The 19,962-nt window shown below is 37.4% G+C and overlaps 1 protein-coding gene across 1 annotated transcript in view; it reads left to right on the forward strand.

Annotated features, from left to right (window-relative positions):
* The window catches only part of LOC149141637 (GDSL esterase/lipase 6-like), a 58,266-nt gene extending 45,410 nt beyond the window's left edge, over positions 1–12,856 (forward strand). The window contains exons 5-6 of the mRNA XM_089452949.1: positions 792–918; positions 12,730–12,856. Of these exons, the coding sequence (XP_089309075.1) occupies positions 792–918; positions 12,730–12,856 (254 nt within the window). The remainder of the gene's footprint in view (positions 1–791; positions 919–12,729) is intronic.
* Positions 12,857–19,962: the final 7,106 nt, after the last annotated feature.

The raw sequence follows: 19,962 nt of genomic DNA on the forward strand, positions 1-19,962 counted from the left end.
CATCGGCACATCGCTATCGGCAATGTCATAGGGTCGGGGCTTTTAACATGAGTAATGTTGCGATGCGACGGAGCGGACCCGACAACATTACAAATAGTCTTTGATAAACTTACAAGTCCGCGCTCAGAGCATTTTCAATGTATTTTATGTATGCTTTCAAATATATGGAGAAACAGAGAATTAGCGCAGAGGCAGTTAAAGTGAGCATGGAACAGTACAGCATAGCAGGCAGAAGCTTTCAATTTACAGCATGGCCGAGAAGGAAGCAGGTTGCGTTCAAGCTCCTGCACATTGATTTTCCAGCAAGCACAGTTAATGCTCAATTCAGCCGAGGACGAGAAGGACAGCCTCGAGTAGTTCCCAGTATGGGACTCCATTTTTGTTCATTAAAACTATTTAGATTTTGTATGTAAGTCAGGTGTGTGCATTATAGTTTTTTAGTTGTGATAGTGTGTGACATAGGTGTAGTCCAGCAGCGCAAGTGAATGTTTTACGCAGCAACGTAGACTGTAATGTAGGGTGTGCGTGTTTTCTTTTGGTGAATCCCTCTAAGCAGAAGAGGAAGAATATTGTATCAGGCTTTTCATTTTTTTTTAATACAGATCCCTGTTTATGCATGCTGTACTCTGTTCTCAGAAACAATCTTTAAACTTTCGCTGTGTTAAAGATCCTGTGTGTGAAGAACTGAGCATTGTTCTCTGTTCTGTGATTTTATATTGTGTTTTTGGGATTTTGACAGAAAAATCCCCAACATTTTTTAAATGCAATATGGGACGTGGCTTTGGTTGCAGGTTTTAAAAACACGACGTCTGCGTGCTGTGGAGCGGGGCCATTTAACACTGTTGTGTCTTGTGGGTTGGAGATTCCAAAGAAGGAGCGTGGCGAATACAACGCTTTTCTTTGCAAACGTCCAGAGAAATACGTTGTCACGACCCAACGATAAATATACAAAATAAAAAAAATAAAATAATTGCAAAACTTACTACTTTTATCCATCCATGTATTCGAACATAGCATAATTATACATATATAAAGCATCGTTCTTAAGTATTGAACGTGCTGCTATGTTTATACATATACATATATATATATATATATATATATATATATATATATATATATATATATATATATATATATATATATATATATATATATATATTTCAACCTTAATAATATAAGGTTTCCCTCTTGACTTAATACTATATGAACCATTGGGCGACCTTCACGGATTAATGGCTAAGTCAATGGTTATTGTGTTCATCGGTTCGTTGCTCCGACCAACTCCGGCGCCAGGTGGTGAACAGAGTTTTTAATTGACTTCACCTACCCTTGCCAGGTGGCTAGCATCGTGCAGAGGCCATGTGATGTCTCGGTGGAAACGCTGGGGTTTGCGCGCCAATCTTCCACTGGGATGAACGGTGAGGATTACTTATTCAGATCTAAGGGCTTAAATTCGCCCAAGGGTTTAGCGATGTTTTATATACCACTGAGTCACTTAATTCGGGTTCATTTGCATCTGTTGGAGAGGCCGAACACTTGCTCAGCTCGGCGGCTCCTTCCCTGCACCATCTGCCAGGTCTTGCCAAGCTATCTCAGGTATTTTGATGACTGATGCCCGCCGATTCATAGTCTTCCTTCAGCTGTTTAAATATATGTATATACAGTGCGTTGTTACTGCAGAGTTTATTATTTCAGGTTAACACATTCATGAGCTAACTTCAAATGCGTTTGCCATGTACAGGTGGTTGCATCTCGGTCCTCCTACCGCTCAAGGAACGATTATGCAACCGAGGCGCTCTCAGGTATTTATCCTATCATGAGTTGATGCAGAGCCTGCGGTTTAACCTGATGGGTGAGGGTTTATACTTTGAGGTTTGCCTTGTGTCGATTTTCTTGGCCTGAGGAGTTCCTCATGGCAGTCTCTTATTTTATTGTCTCAGGGTTTCTTCATTCGGCCAAACCCTGGTTACGAATCGCGGTCGGCCTTTCCATGCCGGGACCTGCGTCTTATTTGGTTTATACAGACTTATTTTAAATATCTATTTTGGCAATATGCCCAGGGTTGTATGTATATTTATTTTAAAGGTTCACGGCCTCCCTGCCGGAACCGAATCGATTCAAATGAAGTCGGGATATTTACTCCTTCCTGTTTCTCATGCTGTTAAGGATATTAAATATGAATTCTCAAGTTTTGTCTGTATTTATGAAAAGATAAAGAGTCTTCTTCGGCTCTCTGGACATTTGATAAACATGTTGTCGTTATACCCATCAGGGGTTTTTGTCTATCACAATGTTAATATATTTTGCCTTTCCTCTTTTGAATACGATGTATATGTTCCTCATCTGGTATAATTTTGCACCAATGGCTTGTCTTGTTTATATGCGTATGATCTTGTTTTCAAGAACATATTTGAGCTCGTCTTATTATAAGGTTATTGTTATTCCTTTGGTTCACAGAGTCGAGTTTATTCTATTCGAGGGTTTTGTTGTAACAGCCATATATTCGCTTATTAATACATGGCTGTATTACGGCGGTTATGCGGCCGTTTACCACAGCGGGGTTCTGTTACCAGGTGACATCATGTCGCCTTTGCATTGTTAATGGTATTAATCACCTGTGCTCTGAGCCGGATGAGTACTGGTAGGCGATAACACAGTGATTGCCTTTTTACTTGTTTTCGAATATAATGAAATTTAAACCCTTGGTACAGGGTCTGTCTAGTTTTCTTTGTTACGGCCTCACTATATACTATGAACAGCACTAATATTTCAAATATGTTCCTCGGCTGCTCTAGAATTACAATAAATCTCCTTGCCGTTCTGTTATTTCTATAAATCTTTCTACTGTTCTAGTTTTTCAATGAATCCTTCCGCTGTTATGTAGTTCAATGCATCTTTCTACTATGCACTTAAGTACTCTGCATACTGTTATGGTCTTTCAGGACCCTCGTACGGTTTTTATACAGATATGCTTCAGTTTCTATACAGTTAACATGCATCGGTTTCTATACAGTTCACATGCATCGGTTTCTATACAGTTAACATGCAATGTATACAACAGATAGTCTCTGTCCTTTTTCGTCTTAAATAACCAGTTCTAAATATTCATAGAAACTGTTTGTAATATTATATATTCTTTACATCTAGTTAGAAACAGAGACTTGGATTCAACTATATTTTCCTTCTATACACCCAGTATACTGATTACGGAAATCTGATTCTGGTGAATAACTCGTACCTGGTCTACCAGTTACAGGAGTTAACGCTCCAGAAGTTCACCTGCATTTTACATACTTGCTCTTATCCACCCAACCTTGAGATCCATCAGTACGTTGGATTCTCCCCCCGAGCTGTCTTGCAGGCCTGCAGCCCTCAACAAGACTCATGCACCTTCGTGCTTGGGTTATCTGGTCCTTACCAGACTTAACCCTCTTTTCTTTCTTTTTCCTTTCTTGGAATTTCTCTCCCCCTGTCTGTCACAACAAACCAGGGGTTTTCCCTCCCAGGACTTTTCCTGTGTGAAGGGTTAGTTTTTTTTTCAGTTTCATAACTGTTTCCTTTTCTTTAGAAATCCTCCCCCAGGAGGCTGCCAGCATTTTCCAAAAATATATATTCCATTTCATAAATAAGATAATATCATTTAGTAACAGTAATTAACAATTCACATTAGTTTCTTACCACAGTAACTTTTCATATTTACATGTTTCACGGGGTCATCACATCTTCCCCCCCTGGGATTGGACATCGTCCCGATGTCTATTCCCTTTAAATAAGTCCGGGTAAACTTTCCTCATAAGCTCCTCGTCTTCCCAAGTAGCCTCCTCAGGCCCATAGTGCTGCCACAACACTTTAATTTGGGTAATAACCCGTTTCCGCAGCCGCACTTCTCTCCGGTCGAGAATGCTCTGTGGTTCGACCAGAACCTCGCCTTCCGGTTCGACCTGCAGACAATCAATACCTTCAGTCAGTTTCTGTTGAGTATATCTGCATATTCAAAACAACGGGATTAATTCTTACCCGAACATCTTGCCATTTGATCACATGTTTAGGATCGTATACATATTTCTTTAGAATAGAAACGTGGAAAACGTTGTGAATTTTAATATGGCTTGGCAAGGCGAGTTGGTAAGCCACTGACCCCACTCTAGCCAAGATTTGAAAAGGTCCAAAGTATCGAGGAGCCAGCTTGGCACATCCGCTCCATTACAGTGTGCTTCTTCTAGCTTTGATCCTCACAAACACATGGTCACCAACCTGATATTCTTTGAATCTTCTTTTTCTGTCCTCAAAATTTTTCTGTCTGTCCTGCGCAGCCTGCAAATTGGCACGCACCCTTTTCACCATGTCTTCCATTTCTTTAAGCATTTTCGGACCCAAACTCAGCTTATCCTCAGGTCCACCCCAACTTGAGGGTGTGCGGCATTTTCGCCCATACAAAACCTCAAAGGGGCTTAGCTGTGTCGAGGTATGATATCCATTATTATATGCGAATTCAACCAGGTGTAAATATTCTTCCCATTGGTTTGGTTTCAGCATCACATATGCCCTCAACATATCTTCCAACACTTGATTTACTCGCTCGGTTTGACCATCGGTCTGTGGGTGATAGGTTGTGCTAAAGTTCAGCTGTGTTCCCAACTCAGCGAACAACGTCCTCCAAAAGGTGGATGTGAACTTTACATCCCGGTCTGATATGATTACTTTCGGCAGTCCATGCAGTCTGAACACATTCTGCATAAAAAGGTGAGCAATTTGCACCGCCTTATAAGTGGACTGCACAGGTATGAAGTGTGCCGCTTTACTCAACTTATCAACCACCACCATGATGGAATCATTGTTTTTCTTTGTTCATGGCAAACCGGTTATAAAATCCATGGAAATGGTTTCCCATTTCCACACCGGAATAGGCAAAGGTTGTAATAGCCCGGCCGGATGCAGATGTTCTGCCTTAATCTGCTGGCACTCTAAACACCGCGCCAAATACTCAACCACCTGCTTCTTCATTCCGGGCCAGAAATATTCCTTCCTAAGTGCAGTGACCATCTTTTGGTATCCTGGATGGCCAGTGTAGTGGCTGGTATGGAACTCGTCCAAAATCAAATTCTTAAGGTCATTCGAATCAGGTACATATAACCTTTTATTAAAATACAGCATGCCAGCACCGTCTAGTGTATATCCTTGCTGTAGTTTTTCATTAACTGATTGTTGTACCTGCTGTTTTAATTGTTGGTATTCAGCATCTTGATTTGCTGCTGATTTAATCTGCTCAAACAGAGAGTTCCGCCACTTGCTGACTGAAAGTTCACACAAACACTGCACCTTTCGACTCAATGAATCAGCCACCCGGTTCTCTTTGCCTTTTAAGTGCTTAATCTCGAAATCGAATCCACTTAGGAAATCTGCCCAACGACCCTGTCTTGCATCCAAGGTAGGTTGACTGAAGTAATTGGTCAAGCTGTGGTGATCTGTTAACAACAGAAATTTCCTCCCTAAGAGGTAATGTCGCCACATTTTCAGCGCATGAATAACAGCGGTTAATTCTAGATCGTAAGCAGAGTATTTCTGCTCATTATCTTTTAGTTTTCTCGATTCATACGCAATTACTTTCCCTTCCTGCATTAATACTCCTCCCACACCCTCCTTACTTGCATCGGTACACACTACGTAATCCTTATTAGGATCAGCTATACTCAAGATGGGTGCAGTGGTGAGTAAGTGCTTCAACCGATCAAAGCTCTGCTGACATTCCGATGTCCACTTAAACACCTTCCCCTTTTTCTGCAAGGAAGTGATAGGGTAGGCTATCCTTGAGAAACCTTCCACAAATCTTCGATAATAGCCAGCTAGTCCCATAAAGGATCTGATGTCAGCTACATCCTTGGGTATGGGCCATTCCATAATAGTCTTTATCTTCTCAGGATCTACTGCAATTCCTTCTTTAGTAATCACATGGCCCAAATATTGGATTTCCTCCTTGAAAAAGTCACACTTACTAAACTTAGCATATAGCTGATGTTCTCGAAGAGTTTGCAACACCGTCCTAAGGTGCTCTTCGTGTTCCTCATGGGAACGAGAATATATGAGAATATCATCGATAAATATCAGCACGAATTTGTCCAAAAACCTGTGAAACACGCTGTTCATCAAACACATAAAGGTGGCAGGTGCATTGGTCAAACCAAAGGGTAGCACCACAAATTCGTAGTGCCCGTAGCGTGTTCTGAAAGCGGTTTTGGCAATGTCCTCTTCTTTAATTCTGATATGATGATAACCAGATCGAAAATCGATCTTGGAGAATACATTTGCCCCCTTCACTTGATCAAAGAGTTCGTCAATCCGAGGCAAGGGGTATTTGTTTTTGATCGTGAGCTTATTCAGCTGACGATAGTCTATACACATACGGTGAGTTCCATCTTTCTTTTTAACAAATAATACTGGAGCTCCCCACGGTGATACGCTGGGGCGGATATAATTCTTATCCAGCAGCTCTTGCAGTTGCATTTTTAATTCTGTTAACTCTGGTACGCTCATTCGGTACGGTGCCCGTGACACCGGTGCTGCCCCTGGTGTTAGCTCTATAGTGAAATCTATATCCCTTTTTGGGGGCAGTCCTGGTACCTCTTCAGGAAAAACATCCACAAATTCCTGTACTACCGGAATATTGTCCAGTGCAGATGTTTTGTCTTTCTGGTTTGCATAACCAACTTGAATAGCGTAAATCTGACACTTCTTCCTGAGACATTTAGCTAGCTGGGAAGCAGTGATAGGCCGGATCTGTACAGGGTGTTTAATCCCCTGCAACTCTTGCTGCTGTCCCAAGTCATCCTTGTAATAGATGGTTTTGGTCTTGCAGTTTACCAACGAACAATGTTTTTCCAGCCAATCCATACCAATCAGGATGTCGTAGGACCCCAATGGAAGTACATTCAGGTCTACTGTAATTGGCTGTCCAGCTATGCTGAGAGAGCAGTTACTAATTTTGGCTAAGACTCGTCTCTTAGCTCCCGTGGCTAGCTGTACCAGCCATGGATTTCTGAACTTTTCAGAAGGTAACTTACACTGTTCTACTATTTTTGGGCTAACATAACTTAAAGTAGCTCCTGGGTCAATAAGAACAACTATAGAAAGGTTTGAAATTTTACCTTCAAACTCCACCATGGTTGGCTGGTATTCCGCTTGACGGTCATCCAAGGCTGCGTTAATTCTTGGTACGCTGCGCGCCACTTCCCCAACAGTCGATGCTTCTTGGATCTGAGATATTTGGTCCACTCCTTTACGCTGAGGGCAGTTCTTAACATAGTGCGGTCCTCCACAACCCCAACATTGGACTGGAGGTCTGGTCATCCCTTCAAGGTCTGACCTGGCAGGTGGTTCACTGATTCTGCTCTCACTTGGTTTAGTCCGAAAGGTACTCTTTGCTACATTTCTGCTAATCTGTCCCTTACCAGCACCCTTGCTGCCATTACCATGACTCCCTTTATTATTACCAGCAATTCTGTTGCCCTTTCTTTCATTCCATCTTTTATTTGAAATGTCTCTTTTTTGTTTGTTTTACTGGTAACAGATTCTTTCCTTACAAATCACCTCATCCATTGTTCTGGGATTATCAAACTCAATGCGTTCCCTTATATAGGCAGGTAGGCTGCTCACAAATCTCTGCACCTTGGCCTTTTCCTCCTTAATATATGGCACATAGCGAAGCAGGGAAGTGAACCGATTAATGAACTCGTCCATAGACTGCTGTCCTAGCCGTAAATCATGGAACTCCCGTGCTTTCTCATCATAGAATCGCTCGGTTAGATATCTCTCTTTGAAGTATTTTTGAAACTTTTCCCATATTATGTTCTGCTCACTTACTCCTTTTACAATCTTGGTTTCTTCCCACCACAGGGTTGCCTTGCCTTGTAGCTGGAAGATGGCCAGCCGTGCCTTCAGATTCTGATCATACTCATACAACTGGAAATACTTGTTCATGTTAATTAACCATGCTTCTGCTGCTTCCTCCTGTTCCCCATCGAAATGTGGAGGTTTAATTTTCCGGAATTCCCCCTGTAATTCCATTTTCTGTCGTTTTGAGGTTTGTTGTTCCAGTACGTTATCAGAATGGTCCTCCTTTTCCTCTGAAATTTCAGGTGCAGTTGGGTAATTTCGCTCCTCAGTTGCCCTTTGCTGTTCTGCACTGGGATTGGCTATTGGTGGATTTTGTCTGTCCGACAAACTCTTCAGTATTCTTTCCTGCTCCACTGTCAATCGCGCGTTGTCTTCTCGCAGACGTGCCATCTCATTTTTCAGTTCTTGAACAGTTTCTAGTATCGCCAGATTGGTACTGCGTGTCTCTTCACCAAGCTGTACCCACAGCTCTGGATTTTCCCGAAGAATGCTGTCAGCTCCCTGCATTTCTTCTATCTTTATTGTTGACTGTTAGCTGATTATCGTTTCTGTATTTATCTCCTAATTAATAAACAAGAAAATCAGTTAGCTGAATTAATTCTTCCTCATATATGTATTATATGATAATCTTCCATGCAGCTGGATCTTACTGCTCCAGAGGCCACAATTTTGAAACTTGGCTCTGATACCACATTGTCACGACCCAACGATAAATATACAAAATAAAAAAAATAAAATAATTGCAAAACTTATTACTTTTATCCATCCATGTATTCGAACATAGCATAATTATACATATATAAAGCATCGTTCTTAAGTATTGAACGTGCTGCTATGTTTATACATAAATATATATATTTCAACCTTAATAATATAAGGTTTCCCTCTTGACTTAATACTATATGAACCATTGGGCGACCTTCACGAATTAATGGCTAAGTCAATGGTTATTGTGTTTATCGGTTCATTGCTCCGACCAACTCCGGCGCCAGGTGGTGAACGGAGTTTTAATTGGCTTCACCTACCCTTGCCAGGTGGCTAGCACCGTGCAGAGGCCATGTGATGTCTCGGTGGAAACGCTGGGGTTTGCGCGCCAATCTTCCACTCGGATGAACGGTGAGGATTACTTATTCAGATCTAAGGGCTTAAATTCGCCCAAGGGTTTAGCGGTGTTTTATATACCACCGAGTCACTTAATTCGGGTTCATTTGCATCTGTTGGAGAGGCCGAACACTTGCTCAGCTCGGCGGCTCCTTCCCTGCACCATCTGCCAGGTCTTGCCAAGCTATCTCAGGTATTTTGATGACTGATGCCCGCCGATTCATAGTCTTCCTTCAGCTGTTTAAATATATGTATATACAGTGCGTTGTTACTGCAGAGTTTATTATTTCAGGTTAACACATTCATGAGCTAACTTCAAATTCGTTTGCCATGTACAGGTGGTTGCATCTCGGTCCTCCTACCGCTCAAGGAATGATTATGCAGCCGAGGCGCTCTCAGGTATTTATCCTATCATGAGTTGATGCAGAGCCTGCGGTTTAACCTGATAGGTGAGGGTTTATACTTTGAGGTTTGCCTTGTGTCGATTTTCTTGGCCTGAGGAGTTCCTCATGGCAGTCTCTTATTTTATTGTCTCAGGGTTTCTTCATTCGGCCAAACCCTGGTTACGAATCGCGGTCGGCCTTTCCATGCCGGGACCTGCGTCTTATTTGTGTTAGGATATTCCGACACATAGGATATAGTTAAGTTCAACTTGGTCTAGTATAGAGTTAGGTAAAGTGTGTTTCTTTACCGTTGTACATTTTGTAACTTACAATCCGACGGTCACGATATGTAGTGATCCGACGGTTCACTCTCACCTCGGTATTACCGACACTTGATCCGTGGCTTGACACCCGATTGGTCCATGAGTTCTATTTAAAGCGCATGGAGGGTCATTGTTCGGGTAATCCGTGCATGAGAGAAGCTTATGTAAATTTTCATTCTTTGATTAATAAATTGCCTGTAGTACCCACGTTGGGACAGGCCGTGGACTGTTTCCCTCCTTGCACTCTGAGGGTTTTAACCACGTCAAAAATACTGGTGTATTGATTTGAGATCTGGTTGTGAGCGGTGTCCTTTTGGTATTCTTTCTGTGGAACTTACCCTATAAATTCCTACATGGTATCAGAGCAGGTTTCGATCCTGGGACCTGCTCAAAGCCAAACTCTGATAGGATCTGATGAAGCCACAAGGCTTCCTTACTAGCTTCCACGGCACCACGATACTCTGCTTCTGCTGACGAAAGAGAAATGGCAGCCTGTTTCTTACAAGCCCATGTAATAGGTCCTGAACCAAGAGTGAAGACATAACCGGCAGTAGACTTCCAATCATCAGGGTCACCAGCCCAATCAGAATCAGTGAAACACATTGAACTACACATGCACTTCATCAGAAAGCTCATTCATGACCATGTTCTTGAAGTGCAATATTGTCCAACAGATGATCAGGTTGCAGACATCTTCACAAAGGCTCTCACAGAGGCGAAGTTCACTAAACTTCGATATATGCTTGGAGTTCAGGAAGTTGTCACTAAGGGGGGATAGGCTCTAGTGCCTCCTTCCTTCTCCTATTGTGTCATATTTGTAAATCCTTCAATCCTATCCCAAGTTGTTCTTAAGGGGGGATGTTAGGATATTCCGACACATAGGATATAGTTAAGTTCAACTTGGTCTAGTATAGAGTTAGGTTAGAGTTAGGTAAAGTGTGTTTCTTTACCGTTGTACATTTTGTAACTTACAATCCGACGGTCACGATATGTAGTGATCCGACGGTTCACTCTCACCTCGGTATTACCGACACTTGATCCATGGCTTGACACCCGATTGGTCCATGAGTTCTATTTAAAGCGCATGGAGGGTCATTTTTCGGGTAATCCGTGCATGAGAGAAGCTTATGTAAATTTTCATTCTTTGATTAATAAATTTCCTGTAGTACCCACGTTGGGACAGGCCGTGGACTGTTTCCCTCCTTGCACTCTGAGGGTTTTAACCACGTCAAAAATACTGGTGTATTGATTTGAGATCTGGTTGTGAGCGGTGTCCTTTTGGTATTCTTTCTGTGGAACTTACCCTGTAAATTCCTACAATTTGGTTTATACAGACTTATTTTAAATATCTATTTTGGCAATATGCCCAGGGTTGTATGTATATTTATTTTAAAGGTTCACGGCCTCCCCGCCGGAACCGAATCGATTCAAATGAAGTCGGGATATTTACTCCTTCCTGTTTCTCATGCTGTTAAGGATACTAAATATGAATTCTCAAGTTTTGTCTGTATTTATGAAAAGATAAAGAGTCTTCTTCGGCTCTCTGGACATTTGATAAACATGCTGTCGTTATACCCATCAGGGGTTTTTGTCTATCACAATGTTAATATATTTTGCCTTTCCTCTTTTGAATACGATGCATATGTTCCTCATCTGGTATAATTTTTCACCAATGACTTGTCTTGTTTATACGCGTATGATCTTGTTTTCAAAAACATATTTGAGCTCGTCTTATTATAAGGTTATTGTTATTCCTTTGGTTCACAGAGTCGAGTTTATTCTATTCGAGGGTTTTGTTATAACAGCCATATATTCGCTTATTAATACATGGCTGTATTACGGCGGTTATGCGGCCGTTTACCACAGCGGGGTTCTGTTACCAGGTGACATCATGTCGCCTTTGCATTGTTAATGGTATTAATCACCTGTGCTCTGAGCCAGATGAGTACTGGTAGGCGATAACACAGTGATTGCCTTTTTACTTGTTTTCGAATATAATGAAATTTAAACCCTTGGTACAGGGTTTGTCTAGTTTTCTTTGTTACGGCCTCAGTATATACTATGAACAGCACTAATATTTCAAATATGTTCCTCGGCTGCTCTAGAATTACAATAAATCTCCTTGCCGTTCTGTTATTTCTATAAATCTTTCTACTGTTCTAGTTTTTCAATGAATCCTTCCGCTGTTATGTAGTTCAATGCATCTTTCTACTATGCACTTAAGTACTCTGCATACTGTTATGGTCTTTCAGGACCCTCGTACGGTTTTTATACAGATATGCTTCAGTTTCTATACAGTTAACATGCATCGGTTTCTATACAGTTCACATGCATCGGTTTCTATACAGTTAACATGCAATGTATACAGCAGATAGTCTCTGTCCTTTTTCGTCTTAAATAACCAGTTCTAAATATTCATAGAAACTGTTTCTAATATTATATATTCTTTACATCTAGTTAGCAACAGAGACTTGGATTCAACTATATTTTCCTTCTATACACCCAGTATACTGATTACGGAAATCTGATTCTGGTGAATAACTCGTACCTGGTCTACCAGTTACAGGAGTTAACGCTCCAGAAGTTCACCTGCATTTTACATACTTGCTCTTATCCACCCAACCTTGAGATCCATCAGTACGTTGGATTCTCCCCCCGAGCTGTCTTGCAGGCCTGCAGCCCTCAACAAGACTCATGCACCTTCGTGCTTGGGTTATCTGGTCCTTACCAGACTTAACCCTCTTTTCTTTCTTTTTCCTTTCTTGGAATTTCTCCCCCCTGTCTGTCACAACAAACCAGGGGTTTTCCCTCCTAGGACTTTTCCTGTGTGAAGGGTTAGTTTTATTTTAAGTTTCATAACTGTTTTCTTTTCTTTAGAAATCCTCCCCCAGGAGGCTGCCAGCATTTTCCAAAAATATATATTCCATTTCATAAATAAGATAATATCATTTAGTAATAATAATTAACAATTCACATTAGTTTCTTACCACAATAACTTTTCATATTTACATGTTTCACGGGGTCATCACATACGTGTTTTGGGATGGAACTCATCCCACTCAGAAAGTGTATCAGATGGTTTCTCGCAAGATTTGGAATGGAAATACATCCTTCATTACACCTTTCAATCTCAAAAAACTGGTGCACAAACATTGAAGTGGAGATCCTTATTTTCGTTGACTCTGTAATTGGGTAATGGTCAAGGCTGAAGCATTTCAGATTGGTCACTCTTATCAACTATCGTTCGTATGTCGTGGTAGCCCAGTTGAGCGGTGGCCAAACATAACTGTTTACTTCATTTTTTTTCGTAGCCCAGTTGACCGGGGGCAAACATAATTGTTTACCTCCTATTCTTTTCTATTTTTTTTACATCCATCCACAACCATAGCTCACATCATGATTGTATGCAGACTTTGAATCTTGATTACTTATGAAATGCAAAAAAATTGCTTTTTTGGTGGTTACGCAAACGATTAATCTTATCAAAACAAGTGAAAAGAATTTTTGATATTTTGCAAAATCCACCGTAAAAGTTCAAAAATGAAAATAAAATAATTATTAGATAATTTAGTTTAAAATTAAATTTATTATAAATAAATATTACAAATATATATAAAAAAATTATTATAATTATATAAATTTGATTATTAGTAAAAAATAGATTGATATTAATTTATAATTTCATAGAAAAATATTATAAAAAATAATTAAATGGTAATTTTATTATAAATTCTTATTATTATTTATGTAAAGAATAATATTTAAGCTAAATACATATATTTAAAAAATGTAACTATCTAAGTTATACAAATTAAATACCTACAGAATGTTTATGAACATTTAAACAATGGTTTCTACAGAATGTTTATAAATATTTAAACAATTGTTTTATGATATAGTTTAAATTTCTAAGATCTAAAAATCATTAAAGTTAATTAAATGAGGGTAGATGTAACACCCCTTGTGAAAAGTAAATGCTAGTAACTAGTGAAGTGATTATGAAACAAAGACTTTATTTAAAATGTGTAATTTTGTTGTTAATGTTTTATTAATAAAAAGACAGTTGTGTTGGTACCATGTGGAATTGAGTTATGATTAATCATAGTTAGTAACTGGGAAATCAGTTACCCTAACTACCTGGAGGTAGTTGAAACCCCAAGGAAAAGGGGAAAGATGCCAAGTCTGGTTAGGATCAGATGGCAGAGAAAAATGAGAGCTATGCTGGTTAGGATCAGATAGCAGTAATGGAAAAGGAATTTTTCCTGTGCACGCTACGTCTGGTTAGGATCAGATAGCGTTGACTGGCGAAGTCCAGTGATATTGCGGTCGAGTAGGACCTGCAAGTGCTTGGGGGTGGAAGCTCAGAGAAGACTTCCTACGGACGGGAGGATTGACAAGCATTATAAAGAGGTTTGGCTTCTTGCTTATGTGACTGTTAAAAGTTGAAATGTTTATTATTGTTCTGTACAGAGAAAAGTGAAAATAAGCTGAATGTTAACTGCTTCTATTATGGAATAGTGTCGAGAAATAAATAGGATACTCTGTATGCATTATGGACAACAAATCCAGCCTTAGAAAATAGGCACGGATTACTGTGTAAATTAAATGATAGAGTCTGCGGTTACAACACTCTAATGAAACCCTTGTAAGTATTCTTTAAGGGTTGTATTTACAGTATGTTTACCTACTCAGACAGAACTATGTATATACGAAACAGGAATGAGGAAACACGAACAAGCTTACTCAAAACTGGAAATAATGACACATGCAGACATATATATATATAGCTATATAGCAAAACCCTGTGTATATGAAACAGGAATGAGAAAACGCGAACGAATCTACTCAAGAGCGGGAGCAGTGATACATGCAGTTATAAATATATTAACTATATAGTAAAGGCAACGAAGCATATAAGTCATTGCAACTTAAATAGGGTAAAACCCTGGAATATTTGTATGCACCGAAACATAATCTTATAAACCTTAGTCGGGCCGAAAGGCACAGACATTCTGTGTGTAATACAAATGATAAACCCTGAGTATTCCATATACATTTCCAGCATCAATACGAGAAAGGCCCGCGGCCAAACAAAAACGAAAGAGGTAATGGGCTATCAGTATAAACAAAGTCAAACACAGAAATTACATTATCTCTTTGCTTAGCCGTCGAAGACAGGAATAACATCTCTAAGACAGTACAGTAACATTCTCATTGAAATAACTGATAGAGAAACGCATCTATGAATGATAACATATAAATAAATTGCCAATGCTTATTCCTGTTATTAAATGCAATGATGAGAGAAAAGAATGAATGCCGAGGCCGGCCATGGTAACCACAAACAATATGTAACCCTTCGGCCGGTGGACAACAGACATCCGCTACGATGAAACCCCTCATGCCGAGCCATGGCTTACGCTTGGCTGGCTGAGGCATCGAGCCGGACAATACAAACCCCATGCCATCTATTACGCAAGAAAAATCAAACTAGAATAGAAAACCTGAGCATAAATACACAGATGCATTCAACTTGGAAAATCGCCATCAAACTATATATATGGAAGAGCGAATGCTCTCAGTAATGTAGAGACACAGTGCAAATCGAATACTGAATTCATTAATTATCTGCGTATTTATACAATGGAAAACCACCGAGTCAAACCCTTACGGGTCAAGAAATTATAACTCAAAATGAAGTCATGGCTGCGTTCTGGAGAACCAACACTCCCATACAAAAAGAGGGTAACAGTCTACAGAATATTGAAATGAAAGCTAAGGCTAGAAGGCCTCATGGCAGAGAAGTTCCTAACTGGGTGATAGGAACTGAGCAAACCCGCCGTCCCTGTCAAGGGAACAACTTCTCAGTACAGGCCCGAGACGAAAACTGAAAACGGGAGCTAAGCCTCCGAGACTTACCAGAGATTGTCGATTAGATACAAGGGGCAATCCCGATTCCTTGAGAAATATCTCTGCCTGTCCGGAGGAAGTGACAACACCCACCTGTGTAAAATAAACATCCAAACCTTAATAACCTGTGCAGAGGAAGCTTGAGACAACATTAAAACTGTGATCGAACCTCAGCCATAGAGAAATCTCAGAGACTGTATCATTGAGCTCAGAACGGAATTTAACGTTACCTGAATAAACAAACAGAGGATATGCATGGAAGAACGATTACCTTCATATCGGTGGGAGGCCGAAGACCTGTGTAACCGCAGAAGAGTGCTAAGGAGCAGCGCTCTGCCAATACACTGAAGAATGTGAAAATGAAATAAAACAAGCGCCGAAGATGGAACTCATCTATATATAACAGAGACCATAGTTACCGTTTCGTGGCATCGTGAGAGCCATTGATCTGCAGAAGGACGATCTCCACCGTCCGATAGCCGGTGATCCACCAAATAGCTTTGGTGCGAAGCTGCCTAGCCCAGCGGCCAGGCTGTAAAGCACCGTGTGTCACATGGGCTAGTGCCATCCAGCCGTTGAGTAAACCAAATGGACGGAGATGCACCAACCACGGCAGAACCGGACAGTGGACTGCAAGCTCGAGGTATCTCGGGAGTGGTGACTTTAAAAGGTTAATAAATTGCACAGTATGCAAACCTTTGTACACAGAACATGATGTGGAATAAACTTTGTAAACCTTGTAGCCTTTACATAAATATGGGATGTGTATTGTGCGCACCTTATAAACATAGATATAGTTAATGTCATCACCTTTGTGTATTAAGCACCATTCGGTGATTCTTATGGGTACATCAAACATGTATTATAATATATATATGTGCAGGATATTTGACGATGTAATTAAAGGTAAGAATGGAGTGGTTAATAGATATTAAATAATTTTTTTTTTTATGTAATGTTTGGAGCGTGACAGTAGATATATAAATTAATAGGTAAATAAACATTTATAAACATCAATCCATAATAATGATCAAAACATATACCCCTGACTTCAATGTCAAGGAGTGCCTTAAGAGAGCACTCTATCACCGTCTATCCAAGGCACCATAGACAACAAAATTTATATTATAATAATAATAATAGTAATATAATTATATTATTATTATAGACTTCCATACAATATCATGATTCAATACCATGGTTATAAATACCACATACCCAAAAAATATAACTCATTTAATATGGCACTTGTCTATATCACATTTTTTTTAATTAATCAATTTAATTGAAATGATAGAAAAGGCACAACTAACTTTAATATTTGATTTTGACTACTATTAAGAATACTCTAAAATATTATATAGAAGTTAAATCTTTATTCTCTATGTGATAATTATTATTGATAATTAATTCAAATATTTTTAGAAATATATAAACTTTATAAATAATAATGAAGAACTTAACTACATATTATGTTAATAATTAATAATATTTTTTCTCATTATTAATTAATAATTATATTATTCTAAATTTGGTTTTGAATTAGATTTATTCCAATTTTTTCAAAGCTTTTCTCGTAGATTTTTCCTGGTTAAGTTCTCTAAAATCCAACAGAAATTCATTGAAATCACAACCTTGATGGGTAACCCTTGCATAATAGAAGTGCCCTAAGGGTTTTTAAGGGTGATGAATCCATATATACAGTCCAAAAACTAGTTTAAATAACACAAATCAAAATTTCACCTCAATTTTTTCATCTAATTCCAACACAAAAAACTCCAAAAAAATTACACTAAAAACAACTCTTTATAAAATTATCATTATTTTTATCAAAATTTAATTATTATAGAAAATCTAAAAAAATCTATATCATCTAATTCCAACACAAAAAACTCCAAAAAAATTACACTAAAAACAACTCTTTATAAAATTATCATTATTTTTATCAAAATTTAATTATTATAGAAAATCTAAAAAAATCTATATCAAAAAATCACAGCCCGCGACCCAAATTAGATAGAGTCTAATATGAGAGATTGAGTGTGTAAAATAATTGACTCATATAACCTCTCACTAATAAAATACTTCACGAACGATTAACTAATCCACAAAACTAATTATATAAAATATATTATTATAACAACTTTAATCTTTATTATCTTTCATCATTAAAAAACCAACATTAATAATATGAAAAATAACATATTTAATGGGAGAAAAAAATATAAAAGTTTAATCGAAAAAACACCAACCAGACTCTTTCGTAAACGTGTAGTCCGCGTCCCCGTCCCCGTGGTCAAATTACATATCCCTGTTTTACTAAATTGCAAACAGCTGAAATGTCTTAATCAACAGAGAAGATATATCTTAATTCTGGAGCTTCAGGAGGATTAATATAAAGGAAATTAAGAAATCCTTGTTTCATAAACAAGATGGTTCTATGTACCAATATGATATATAAGATGTTAAAAAGTAAATTACTATCATTATTATAATCTATGTTATGCGTTTACTACTTTTTATTATTATTATTTAAACTTATATTTTTAAACTTAAAATTAACACTAAATATATTAAATTTATAATAATATTAAAAGAAATTTATATATTGATAAACAAATATATTATATCTATATATATAATTTTTCTAATTAATGTTTTTTAAATATTATATGTCAGTTCTATATGAAGAACTAAAAGAATGACACATTCCTTTCACACTAAGATATAAAAATTACTTATTTGTAAAATAAGAATTTTCTAAATTTGAATTATTTATATTTTATTTCTTGACTAATATTAAGAAGAAAATCAACATTGTTAAAATAAAAATAAATTCTCAAAATCTTGGGAAAAAGGAACAAATTCTCATAAGTTTTATGGTGAAAATTAGAATGGGTCAATTACTAAAACACTATGGGATGAAAAAGTTAGTCACCTTTATTACACTATGAGGGTTGAAGATGAAAATCACTTTCTATTATATTGTCCATCTTACACTTGTATTGGATTTAATTTAAGTTATCATTGTCTTCTCATTTTGTATTAATAGTCACCATTATAATTATTATATATAGAAATATTTTTCTTGGCCTTTTAAGTCAACCAAATTATAATGATCTTGGAAGGATTTTACTAATATTTTTTGAGCATAGAAATAAAATATTAAAAATTCTAATTTATCATTATCTTCTCATTGTGTATTAATAGTCACCATTATTATTATTATTATATAAAATAAAAAAATAATTAATTTTATTTAAAATAAACATCAGAATATTTTATTTGTAATAGATATTGATATAATTTCTCTATTATCAATTTTTTTAATAGGTTAGAAGTGAGATCTATATCAAATTCCAAAATTTAATTACACATATTCCTTTAAAACATTTTTAAATATAATAGAGAATTTTTATTCAAATATACAAATAAAATCATCATAAAAAAATAAACATTAAAATATTATAAAATTAACACACAGGCGGACACACACATATAAGTTTTACAAGTAAAAAATATGTTAAATGCATAGAGAATTACACATTTCAAAATAATAAATGGTGAAAAACACTTCAATATAATGAAATCAATAAATAAAAATTATATTTATGTTTTTTTTCTCCAAAAAAATTTCAATAAACTATATATATATATATATATTATTTTAACTTATTAGGCATAAAATAGATGGTGAAAGGGTGATTTTGTTAAGGTATTTTTTGGTGAAAGGATCATTGGTTTGAAATTTAGTGGGAAAAAATTCAACCATGCTAAAGGTTGGTGTGGCTTAGGCAGAATACAATGCCATATAATTTTGATGACTTAAATATCTGAGTTGAAATTATTTAAATCATAAATTAGACATGATAATTATCTCAAAAATTATATATATATATTATTAAAATAAATAAATAATTTAATATTAGTAATGTAAATTTATGTTCACTTAAGTCTTTATGTTGTTGAATTATGTTTCAAAGAAGTATACATCACACCATTAGGAGTTATTGGAGGATAATAAATGGAACGTGGACATGGATGCGTGTTAGAAAACTGGAAAGAAAAGTTTTTATGTTGTTGAATTATGCTTCAAAACAGTATACATCACACCATTAGGAGTTGTTGGAGGCTAATAAATGGAACATGGACATGGATGCGTGTTAGAAAACTGGAAAGAAAAGAAATGAATTGAATTAACCAGCAGCTCACATCTAAGCAAGTTGCACCTCGAGACTGCATCGTTGCACCTGGAAGTTGCACAGATTGGAGCATACACTCTGATTCAATTAATCAAAGATGATTCAATAAATACATCACAAAGGAATAGGAAGGTGAGAACAAACTCCTAC

Source organism: Pinus tabuliformis, chromosome X, assembly GCF_031772625.1.
Source record: "Pinus tabuliformis cultivar Carrire ecotype Pingquan chromosome X, CPIR1, whole genome shotgun sequence".
Lineage (NCBI taxonomy): Eukaryota > Viridiplantae > Streptophyta > Pinopsida > Pinales > Pinaceae > Pinus > Pinus tabuliformis.